Source organism: Anomalospiza imberbis, chromosome 2 (assembly GCF_031753505.1).
Source record: "Anomalospiza imberbis isolate Cuckoo-Finch-1a 21T00152 chromosome 2, ASM3175350v1, whole genome shotgun sequence".
Lineage (NCBI taxonomy): Eukaryota > Metazoa > Chordata > Aves > Passeriformes > Viduidae > Anomalospiza > Anomalospiza imberbis.
In genome coordinates, this window is record NC_089682.1 from 77,210,853 (window position 1) to 77,223,075 (window position 12,223).

At 46.6% G+C, this 12,223-nt stretch overlaps 1 protein-coding gene across 1 annotated transcript in view; it reads left to right on the top strand.

The window, feature by feature from the left end:
* The first annotated feature begins 1,101 nt into the window (after window positions 1–1,101).
* Window positions 1,102–12,223, top strand: part of TBX15 (T-box transcription factor 15) — a 90,578-nt gene continuing 79,456 nt past the window's right edge. The window contains exon 1 of the mRNA XM_068181888.1: window positions 1,102–1,630. Coding sequence (XP_068037989.1) covers window positions 1,429–1,630 — 202 coding nt within the window. The 5' untranslated portion in view covers window positions 1,102–1,428. The remainder of the gene's footprint in view (window positions 1,631–12,223) is intronic.

Here is a 12,223-nt window from a genome sequence, read left to right on the forward strand (position 1 = left end):
ACAAAAATAATCCCTTTCCTGAGAAATTGTGTGTCTCCTTGCCCGCTTGTACACCGCGGCTAGGTTCAGGCTAATCCCCTCTCGTACTTTATACTTATTTACATTTTATTTTGAACTTGTGTCGAATTATCCCTCCGCGGCTTTCCCCACTGCATTTTCCGTGTACAGTGTTTCGCTCGACTTCACCCATTTTTCCGGGGTCCCACCAGCTAATGAAAACACACGCTTCTGTCACCTTCTCAAAAGCCGCCCTTGCTGCTTTTCACTGCGAGCCCCCCCCCCCCCCCGCCCCGTGCCACGCGTGACCGAGGGGCGTGGGAGCAGCTGCGGACCCGCCTCAGCCGGGCGGATGTCAGGGCAGAGTGAACAAGAGAGCAGAAATAAAATGCTGAATATTATCCAGGCAAGCAGCCGGCATATGTACCTAGCGGCTTTGTTTTCGCTGTAGCAAGAGTGACAAAAAGAAGCGGGAAAGGGAAAATAATTATTTTTATATAGATAAAAATCCCTTCCCTAAGAGAAGGCGCTGCCCATGCCCGGGTGTGTCTGGGTCTCCCTGCCAGCCCACGCCGCCCGCTCAGCCCTGCCGCTCCACGGACACGCATCGTTTTGAAGTGAAATTTCAACCCCCTCGAGACGTTGCTTCTGCTTCTGCCAAACACCGATTCCGCCGGCAAGGGCAAGTAATACATGGCATAAATGAAGTTTTAAAAACACCCCGTCATCCGGCACCGCTGGGTGATAAAGCACCTCTCGGGTACTTTGCGTGGGGATTAACCAGCAGCAGCATTTGGGAAACCTGGGTGTGGCGGAGAGAAGTGCGGGAGTTGTTACCTCTCTGTGTTTAGAGTTATGGGTTTCCTACTGGCTCCCCGTTCTTCAAACAGTTAATTCTCCCGGCCGGTGTTCCAGGACTCAGATGGCCAAAATTCCTCTCCCTCAAGCCCGAGTCTCCCTCCCCTCCCCATTGGGTCGCAGCTTTTGGGTCTCTCTCAAGCTCTCCCTCCTATTGGCCGGGGACATTTTTCCCCTTTTTTTTTTTTTTTTTTTTTTTTTTTTTCTGACAGGCGCACGCAGCCTGCCTAACTCTTGGAGAAAAAAAAAAATACCAGAAGTTTGGATCAATCAGAGAGAGACAGAAGGAAAGGAGAGAAGAAAAAAAAAAAAAAAAAAAAAAGAAATCCAGCCTGCAGCCCCTCTGAGCAAGTGCTGGGACCTGGTCTGAGCACACCCTCCTGGCTCTGCCTGCGGAGTATCTGCAGCCTCATGTAGTGCCTTCAGGAGACTGAGGGCTGGTTCTTCTGGGGGTGCAGCTGGGGAGGGGTGGGGGGGGGAGAAAGAGGCAAGAGGCTCTGCCTCTGGTCCCCGAGCTGTGTGCTCCCAGCCACTGGTCGCTCCTCTGCCCAAGGGTCTGGGCTGGGGGATAAGATGAGTGAGAGGCGAAGATCGGCGGTGGCCCTCAGCTCCCGAGCGCACGCTTTCTCGGTAGAAGCCTTGATCGGGACAAATAAAAAGAGGAAACTGCGAGACTGGGAGGACAAGGGGCTGGATTTGTCCATGGAAAGCCTCAGCCCCAATGGCCAGCTGGGGGACAATGAAGACCCGACTCAGTGCCTGGACCTCAACCCTGGTTAGTGCGACTCCTTTCTCTTCGGGACCCCCCTCCTGCCCCGCTCCCTCCCAGCTTCTCGCCCTGAGTCCTGTCGGGAGCTGCCCGCCGGTCAGCGCGTCCCGGAAAACATCCGAGACTGGGGGGAGTACTGAAAAAACGAAGCGGGAATTTTGCGGAATTTCTTTTTTTCCCCCTTTCCCCCCCTTTTTTTTTTTCTTTTTTTCCCCCTTTTTTTCATTTTCATTTTCTGTTGTTTTTGTGGGGTTGTTTTCTGTTGTTTGTTTGTTTTTTTCCTTTCAGTTTACGGGGACTTTCTCTTACTCGCTGTGTCTCTTTCCCCTCCACATAGCTCCATGATCTCCCGCGAGGGACGGCGTGTCCTCTCTGCTTTCTTTTTAACCCTCTCTCCTTCCACTCCCTCCGTGCCTGTCGATCGCGATAGTCCTTCCCGGGTGTCTGGGGACACGCATCTCGTTTTGCCCCAGTTTCCCGAGCCCCGGCCATGGAGTTGCCGGGTGGGTCTGGGGCAAAGGAGTGCGGTGCGACTTGCACCCCTCTCCTCTTTTCCGAGTCACCGGCCGCCCCCCGTGTACTCCCCGCGGAGACAGTGCCGCCCTAAGCGGAGGTTTCGGTGTAGGAGGAGGATGTGGGCATCCAGGATCAGCGCTGCTCCGGGGCGGGGGTCGCCGGCTCTTCGGAGCAATGGAGACCCGCTCTGTACTCCCGCAGCTCGGTATCCTTCTCCCGGGACCGGAGCCGCTGGGTTCCGGCCGGCGCGGCCTCGCTCCGCTCCCAGGACGGAGCGTACAAGCCGCGGCGGAAGCGCGGGGGGATGCGGAGGGGGACCTACCCTCTCCGGAGGGAAAACGCTCCCGGCAGGGAAAAGGACCTCAGCGGGTAAGGGGCACTGTGAGGAGTCCAGCCCCGCTCCCGAGCCTGGCTCCTCCTGCGAGCTGCGGAGTGCGGAGCAGCGCCGGGTCCGCGGCCCCAAGGCCGGCGGGACGGGGTTAGGGGAGAGGGAACACAACACTTCCCTCTTGGTGTCCGTACTTTTAACTTTAAACTCTCGTTTGTTTATTTTTATTTAAAAAGGATCCGGTAGCTCGCAGCTCTCATTTGGCTCAAGCCAAACCCTCGGTCTCCTCTTGTCCCCCTGGCCGTTCCTCTCCGGCCTAAAACGACGGCTCCGCAAACGCAGCCGCGGATCCGCGACGATCCCGAGGGTGAAAACGCGCTGGGCCTTGCTCCCCGAGCTGTCCCCGCGCCCTTCTCGCCGTCCCCACACCCCGTTCCCCAGGACCTTGACAAGAGATGGAGGGAGCGGCCCCGCTTTCACAGTTATTGCATGGGGAGAAAGCGAATTTTAGGTGATTTCGCTTTGCTTGTAGTATTCGGATGGGGCAAAAAGGTCAAACGATTTCTTTGCGCAGCCCCTAAGAAAAAGGGCAGAAATATCCCCCACTCCTGCCAAGTCCATTCCGCTGCACTTGGAACACCTTCTAAATTTCGTTTTTATTTATTTTGCGTGACGTTCCCTAAGCTATGAATTAGCATAAGCTGACCAAAAGTAAGAGTAAAAAACCCAAACCAACAAAACAAAACAAAAACAAAAGGAGGGGGGAAAAGAGAAAGAATTTTAGATCGAGGTATCAAAAATATTTGCTGTTAAAAAAAATTGAAGTGTTTTTGAAGGGAGCTAAAGACCGTGAAGACCTCGCCCCTCTTCGCCCTCAAGGAACCTCATTTCAATTTGCTGTTAACAGCCAGCAGCCTTTCCCGGTGCGGATCCTAAGGAGAAGTAGGTAAAATCTGCTGCCAGTGTCGTCTCTCTCAGCGGAGGGAAGGGCATAAAGGAGAGGGGACAGCAGCGATCAACCAGTCAAAAAATAGCCTACGGTTTCAGAGGCTTCCCTGTTCAAAAGAATAAATACACGATCATAGACAAAAATCCACTTTCTAATAATGGAGCTTGTCTGTGCATCAGTATCCTTTTTTTTGGACATTTTTTTTTTTTTAGAACAGTTTTCCATAAATTTTTAGCCGCAATGGGATATCTGTTTATACGGTCTAAAAGTTTAATTTCCCTATTTCTCCGTGAATTCGAATTGGAAAATTGGAAAATTCTCCATGCGCCAGATTGGAGAGCGGGAGAGAATGGCTGCTAATGCCTGAAACCTCAGAAAGTAAACGTGATGTTTTTCATAAAGCAAAGGAAATCAAGAACAGTTTGAGAAATCATTTTTAGGAGGTTGATAGACTTGAAATAAAGTCTGCGTCTGTAATTTGCACAGTCACTTCATTAAACCTAATTCCTCCGCGGTGTACTTTTGCTGCTGGGTGAAAATTGATTAGCGGCTCTATAATGACCACCAAATTCCATCTTTACAAGACCTAATTAAGAACAAACTTTACACCTAACGTATTTTAAACTTGCCAAATCTCCAGTGATATAGAAAAAAATTAGAAAAGGGAATTTTTATAGCGTCCCAAAGGTTCAACACTCAAAGCCGCTGCCCCCGAGTAGCGACGGGCTGCTCCTTCTGCTGGCGGTATTGTTGCTACGGGGGTGCTTGCGGAGAGGCCGCAAGTCGTGCAGTACGCGCTGGGAAATTATGTCCTGATTTTCATGGGATGAGCGAAATCGGTCTAGCCCCATTTATCAATCGTTTCGCCTAAATTGTCTCCATTTCAGCGCGGGAGGGTCTGAAAACTATTCGGTGCGAGGAGCTAAACGGGGCCACGAGTAGAGTAAGGCTTCGCTATACTTTGCCCAGATCTTTTGCGTGCAGGCGGGTATGAGGATTTCTCTCCCAAGCACGCACACGTCCTCCGGCAAGGGTGAGGGGAGAAGGCGGAGAAGCGGCCCCGCTTCAGTCCCCGCGTCGGTGCGGATCTGTGCTGGACGTGTACAAACCGCAGCCTTTGGGAGTGCCTGGGAGGCAGCGCTACTTGTTTCTCCGTTTTGGCGGAATCCCTGACCCCTTACGTGCCATCTTACAGCCGTGCCCAAACTCTTCGGTGACGATATTGGCGAGACCGAGTCTCCCCGAGAGACCTGCCCTCCCTCCGGGGCCGCATCGTCCTGGGAGAAGCGAGGTGGCAGGCTGGGAGGTGCCGGGTCGGGCTGTGGCGTGGGCAAAGGTGAGAAAAACAAGCGGGTGAATCCCCCAGGTTTGTAAGAAACATCTCCCGAGCATCCGAGCTATTTATGAATTTGTCGCCAGAGTGAATGTGCTTTTTTTACAAGACTCATTTAAAAGGGGGATAAACCTGGATTTTAATCATGTGCAGGTTCAACCACGAAGTTGTGAAAAGGAATTCGGGATTACACCGGCTCTCACCTTCTCTTTCCCACCCCGTGCACTCGGGCGCGCCACGCGTGGGGCCGCGGCCGGGCCGGGGAAGGCAGAGCTCGCCCAGGGGCTCCGGGAAGCCTCCCCCGCTGCTCCGCCGCCTCCCACGGCCGCGCTCCCGCATCCTCCCCCGGCACTCAGTTCTCGCCGCCGACAGGCCAAAGGAGGAGGAGGAGGAGGGTGGCGGGACGCCCCTCCGTCCCCTTGGCAGGTTCGGTTTCAGAGGGCAGCAAAACAATGGGCTCGGATGTCTTCTGGGTATTTATAGATTTAACCTGAGCAGCGGAAAGGTCACGGGGGCCCCAGGCGTTGCCTCCCTTGATGAATATATTGTTTACCGTCGTTTACGGCGGCGGCACTCGTCGGCCCGTCCCTTCGCCACCCCAAGGGAGCAGGGACAGACCGAGGCAGAGCCGAGCGCACTCCTTTCCTTGGCGAAAGTTTAAGACTTTGAAACATTTTTTTTTTGGAGAGTGTGGGTGGGAACGTGTTTCCGTGGGCGCGTTTGCCTTCACAAAAATACGGCTGCTCCTTCAGGCGGTCAGGGTCCCTTCACGGCGAGACGAGCACAGGCGCTTCAGAGGCAGAACAAAACGGTGCGGCGGCTAAATAGATAGACTTTTCCGGCTTTGGGACCGTCCTTTTCCTCGCGAAGAAACACACAAGCCATTTTGTAAACGAATTTTACTTGTTAGTGCAGTCTTTGTATCACACGTCCATCCCATCGGTTTTTGGTTGCATATATTAAAAGTGCACCTACCGGTTAAAAAACCCCCAAACCACCAGAAAACAAACAAACAATCCCCAAACAACAAATTAAACAACAGAAAGCAGGGCATTTTTGAGAGTTTAATTATTCGTTCCTTGTGTTTATCTGAATCGACACTGGTGAAGTACTGTGAGGCTCTGCAAAGAGAGAAAAAACACGGCACACATTTTAAGACCCACAATGTGTTTATTACATGTGCTTATCTTTAAGATCAAGATCCAGGAGTTTGACAAAGCCTTCAGTGGCTGACAAGAGTAAAACCTTCAGCTCTTTTAGCGCGGTGTGTTGCTCTCCTGTGTCTCCCGGGTGGTTGCATCGATGTCCATCCCAACCCCGCTCCGCCGCGGGGCTCCCGCTCCTCCTTGCCCACGGGCAAACCCCCTCCGCCGGCGGGGGTGCGGGAGCCTCCTGGCCCGGCCACCCTCCGGAGAGGTAAAGAGATTTTAAGAGCAGGAGAAAATGCGATTGAGCCTTCTACTTCCTAATTTAATTTAATTTTATTTTTTTTTTTAATACCGTTGCTTCTGAATGCTTATATTGATGAAGTCCGTTCTTCGAGCAGTGGCTGTTAAACCCGGGAAGAGAGAGTGACTTAATTCGGTTTCTCACTTCAGCTTTTGTTTGAGTGCTCGGTGGATGGAGCTAGGATTTCAAGAGCTGGCAGAGCAATTTTTCACGTCTCTTTCCCAAGGTAGAGAACATTGGTGTACATCGTCCTTTGCATATTCCTTGAGGCTCGTAGACGAGCAATGCTCTGTGACAACGAGATATTAGACAAGAGAGTGTCAGCTTTGCCTTTGCCTTGGGACTGGGTATAATTGATGAGAAGTCTTTCTAATGAATTTGTGTGTGACTGGGATTGTCTGAATTAATTCCACCTGTTGGATCATCAGTTCACCTCTTTAAGACGGGATACCGAGCTCAGATCCGTTGCTCCCTTGTATACACGATAGAAGGAAATGCGAAAATCTTCCCGTCCTCATACCTCTGTTCCCCCATACCCCAGCAGCAGAGCTAATACTCTCGTCTTTCCCAGAGGAGACAATTGCAGGAGGCAGATGGAGTTGTCCAGATGAGAGCCAGGAGAGCCGAGCCCTGTGGGGGCTCGGGAAGGGGTTGTCTTAGTCAAGTTCATACACCTCTGACCTTGGACCCTGAGGAGACAGAGAGCGAGAAGGATTTGTTCCTGTGGTAATATGTGCCTTACGGAATTGGGTAATTCCTGCTGCTGGGTTTGTGAAACTCCTCCTGCAGAGAGGTGAATTACTCACACTGTATTAAGAGGGTAGGTAATAGAATAATAGCGGCAAACCTTAAAGAACAGTAGAGCGTTGGGAAATGGGCAGTGCCTCAAGCAATTTCTTCCTTTTTTAAATATGTGTTTTAAAGCTGCAGCATTTTTTGCATAGGTTTATTCCATCTGCTGGTAAAGGTGAAAGCTGCTGTTTCAAAAGATGTTTCTTGTCTTCGACAAGAACTTTGGGAGAATCCAAAAAGCTTCTGTTACAAGCAAAAGTCAAGTAACTCCTTGCGAACCATCAATCACTTCTCCCTCCTCCCATTTGGGACTGAGCACTTATATCAAATATCAGCCCAGCTAGCCTCTCCTCAGGCAGAAGTGTCCTGCTTTATCCGTATCTGTCTTTAAGGAAAACTGATGCTTTTCTCAGATGGAAAAGCTGAAAGATGCCTTCCAAGAGCACTGCACTCAGGAAAGAGCGTTTACATTGTTTTACAACACAGTCGGTGCCATTTGAGTCACTTCTAGTCACACAGATCACCGTTCTTTTTGTAATCCGTTAGATTCCTGAACGAATCTTTGCTTGCAGTCTTAGATCTTCAAAGACCAAATTTTCTTTTTTTTTTCCAACGTTTCTTTTTCCTGCCTTCTGATCTAGTAATGAGGTTACAATAGTTTAAATAATACACTAAAACCAGTCTGAGAGTATTGAAAAAAGTCCTGACTATAATGAGACAGGATCAGATGGCATTTACATTGTCTTTTTTGTAAAATTAGTATAATCTGTTCAGGTGTGATTTAAATCACCCCAAGTGTACATATTGAGATCTCTAGTTTGCACTGGTGACATAAAATCAAATTCAGTGAAAGCAACTTAAATTTTCTAAACCTGAAACATTTCAGAGATTGACAGAATTTCCCAGAGAGGCTGAGTGCTAGTGCCTGTTGATGGAGTTCAGGATTTTGTGCTCTTAGTTCTCTGACATCCTCTTAAATAGTGCAATTACTTGGCAGTAATGGGATTGAATCTTCTGTTTAAATCCTGTCAGAAAAGGCATCGTGGGTATAAACACATGTGGACAGTGTCTGCCAGCCTGGGAGCTGAGTGGCTCCTTTGGGAAGAGCAGCGGTGGGCACCTGGGTGTAGGGAAAATGCCGGCAAGTGGGGTCTTCCCAGTTCTCCAGTACCTAATCCTGTCCAGAGCAGCTCTGCATAACAGCACATTGAAAGATTTTGCTTCTATAGCTTTTCATTCGAACTACAGTTTCTTCAGATAAAGAGTACCATGCAGCAATGCTAAGACAATTTTTTTCAGAGGGAAAAAAAACCCCAAAGGTGTAGTTTTCTGTTGCTTATTTCCAATGTTGTTGAAAATAGGTTATATTTGTAACCTTTACACCTGCAAAACATTTGCTGTCTCAAAATACAATCCCATTGCATTTCCTGTGTTAAAAGCTGTGGTGTGCTCTAGTGAGAAGTGCTAGGGAGAGATAACATAGTGGTATGGTAAAATTAAATTGAAATATCTTTGAAAGCACATTGAGAATTTTTGAAACTGAGAAGAAATGTGTGCCAACTGAAATTCTAGTAGCAATTTGCATCCTGGGGGCATCTTTTAATTGCATATTCTTCAAGGTCAGAAAACAATGAATCAGTAAATCAATCCCAGAAGTGATAAAAGCACTCGTTGCAATAATATTTACAATAATATTTTCATATACCCTTTGCTTCATTGAGCTATTGATCTGAGAGTATTGTGAAGATGGTGAAAGGTTAGTCTGAGTCAGACCCTTGTGACAGTGGGCTGTCCACTGTTTGCTGCGTGTTTGTAAATGCAGCCTCGCAGCTGTCAGAGGGGAGGATTCACCTAGCGAGTGGCTTGGGCCAGCACACACTGATTCACAGCAACGGAGGAAGTCTGAGGAGGATTTTCATTTTGGGAGTCAGCAGGGAAAAAAAGTGAAGATGGTGAGGATTCACTCAGATTTAGCTTAGTAAAAGCTTTTTAAACAATTTTTATTTTATGGAGAATCAGGAAAACTTAGGGTTTGGCCAGTCTTTAAGTATTTATTTTTGTATCATCAAATTACCTAATGTTTTTAAGTTGTATAACCATTTTATAAATAGATCCCAAGCCTCTTTATTTTGATTAATTAAAAAGTAGTTTTAAAATAGATCACTGAACTAATTAGCAAATAAAGAATAAAGCATTTTTATTTATATAATACTCAAACCAAGCATTTGGACGCTCAAAACTGCTCCCTATTTTTTCTTTTTCTAAAAGTAAAAGCTCTTTGGCAAATTCTGCAGTATTTAGTGAAGTTTTCATTTCTTCTAAGCTGGATTTTCTTAGTTAATAATATATATAAAATTAAAAAAGAAGTTCAGCTAAACTCTTGCATGATAGAACTCAGTCCCTGTCATAGTGGATGGCTTCACTTCATTGCCACTGCACCTGTTCATTCTTCTCGAGGCTTTTGCTTTTTGGGAAAGAAATCTTCCAGTATTGTTAAATGGACATTTCCAACTATGTCCACATGTGTAGCTCTTGGAAAGGAGCTTGGGAAGAAATTATTGCAAACCATCTTTGAAAGAACCAATTTAGAGTTTCTAAAGAGTACTTAACCAACTGGTTAAAAGCTGACACAAATCATATTAATTATCAGCACATTTACATGAATGCAGCCACAGCAAAAATTGTTTTAAAATCAGTGGGCCAGGGCACACAGAATAGTTATGAGTGACTTACAGTTCTTTGATTTCACTCAGGGGCTGGATGCACTCTTGGTTAACACTGACATTTTTCCATGACCAATGAATTAACAAACCCGAGCTTCAACTTTTAGGAGCTTCGGGAAATAGAGAACTCCCTGGTCAGAAATCTCACCTAAAACCAAGGAGAAAACTGAAGACTGTTTTAATAAGAGTGAAGAACTGTGTATCATAGACTTCTTAAGAAGCTGCACTAGTAATAGCAATATCCCTAAGTAAGATATCAGAAATGCTGCTTTCTTATGATACCAGCATCAGTGTGGATGCCTATGCAGAGAAAATATGAGAGCTTGTAATAACATTTAGAAATGTATGGTGCATATGATGTGTAGGTTAGGGAGGCTTTAAAAATAGGTTCTTCCTGGTTTACCCCTGAAATGCCTGTAGATCAGTTCTGTAAGTCTGAGTTTAGTGAGGAAGAAGAAAGCTTGGGAATAGATGGAGATTCACAGATAGATTTTTTAATCTTTCACCTAATCGCCACATAGGACTTTCCTCAATCCTGCTCTAAGGATCCTATTGAAAGGTCAAATATTAAATGTTCATAGATGTTATTGTAAGCACATTTAGTGACTTCTACAAGAATCACTTTCTTTGATGAAGAAATTATCCCGGTTCTGCCCTGTCAGCATCCTCTTTCAGCTTTGCGCTTTGCACAGAAAAAATGCAAATGAATTTTAACTGTGCTTTAAGCAGCCTTTCTCACCAGGGTGAAAAAATAGTGGAAGAAGACCTGTTGAGTATTCCCTTATACTCTCTCAGACTTAGTGGAAACATTCCCACTGGCTTTTTTAAAAGCAAACTTCAGCCTTCAGGTTGTGCTGGACTCTGCTGCTGCCTAAACTTGTAATTAAATACCATGCAAGAATTGGGACTGGCAATACTAAATCTTTAGTTGATGTATCCTAGCGTGAAGGCTGTGTGGAAGCACTGCTAAAGGAGGGCCTGATTCTTTGTCATGCCAAATATCTGCACTTCAAAGGATTATATGGTGCTGATTTTCAAGGGCGCAACTTCTGTGACCTTATTTTCAGCAGTGTTAAGAATGTATAATTGCCATGGAGATCTTAACCTCTCCCTTGATTTCTGCTCTGAGACACCCTAAACAGGCTGTGATAGCCAAAAATTAGGCTCCTCCTCAGTGCAGCTGTTGGGATTGGAGTAATTTTGTGAGATTCCTTTTTCTTCTGCTTCAATACCATGTCATTCTATAGGAGTTAAATAGTCATGACAGTGAGGTTAATACCTGGGTCATCATTTTATGCTATAGCTGGATCATATTTGCTCTTCAGATTTAGTGCAAATACTTGATAGCATGAAAACAATCAGGTTGGATCTGCTGCAGGTTTCTGGATTGTGCCTGTCTTTGCAATTTCTAAGTGCTCCTGCCATTTAGTTGTGTAATACAATAATACAGTGCTCCATACAAGGCAACGAGGCCATTATTTTTACACTGTGGAGTTATTTTTTTGCTTTATAAAGCTTAATCTTTTTATGCCAGAAGATTGTAGCAAGCTACGAAAATACAGAATCCAGCCCATGGCTGTGGGTGCTTAATGGTTTTTATTTTGCTCTGGAATTTAAAAGATAAATAGAAGATTTATTATCCTAGGATTTAGGGGTTTCCTGTGCCAAGCGCTTTGGAGCAAATAAAAAAAAAGTCTTAATTTACCATCAAACAAGCCTAGCAAAGTCTCCATGTGCCTAGTGGCAAGGCAGTCACATTATTCACTCCAAGGCTTGGAGTGTTACCACATAAACTGTAACATCACAGTGCTGTTACGTAGGTCCTGCAATGCTGCCGGAGCGGCAGAAAGCCCACACTGCCTCATTAGAGACTCCTTGGATTATTCTGTACAGTGCAATTCTGTTTACTCCATCACTCAGGAAATTGGGCCTGAGCTGGGGAAAGGGAGGGCAGCTGTGGAAGTGCCTAGCAGTGTGCTGTTACAGCAATGGACAATAATTAATAGCTTTTGTGAAAATATAGCTGTATAATGCAGCTTCAGGACAAAAATAAAAAAAGCCACCTCAGTCTGCTTCTCAGAATGAAAGATTCAATAGTGAATTGGCTGGTTATTAGGAGCATTTCAAGACTGTTTGCTCAAGTTACATTAAGGTGCTGAGCATCATTTATCCAGGGTAATGCTGGAATAATTGATTTAGAAAAAAAGGAAAAGAGGTTGGATTGAGTACATAGAGGGCACATAAGAAAGTAATCCGGTATGGTTACAGCCTTCCACAGAAAAGCAGTTCAGCCTTAAAGGGGGATGGAAAATGTCTAGGGCATTTTTTGCTTCTGTTCTGTTGCAGTGCCAGATGCCCTGCTCCTGGTTGTGCTCTCAGACACCTGCAGGACTGGAATGTCCACGGGCTTCTGTAGGTGCTGACTTGTCCCTGGGCTGAGAAACGATAGAAAAATAGCAAATCAAGAATAATAGTGCTGTAGCTTGGCTGGATGAGGACTGGGTGTCCT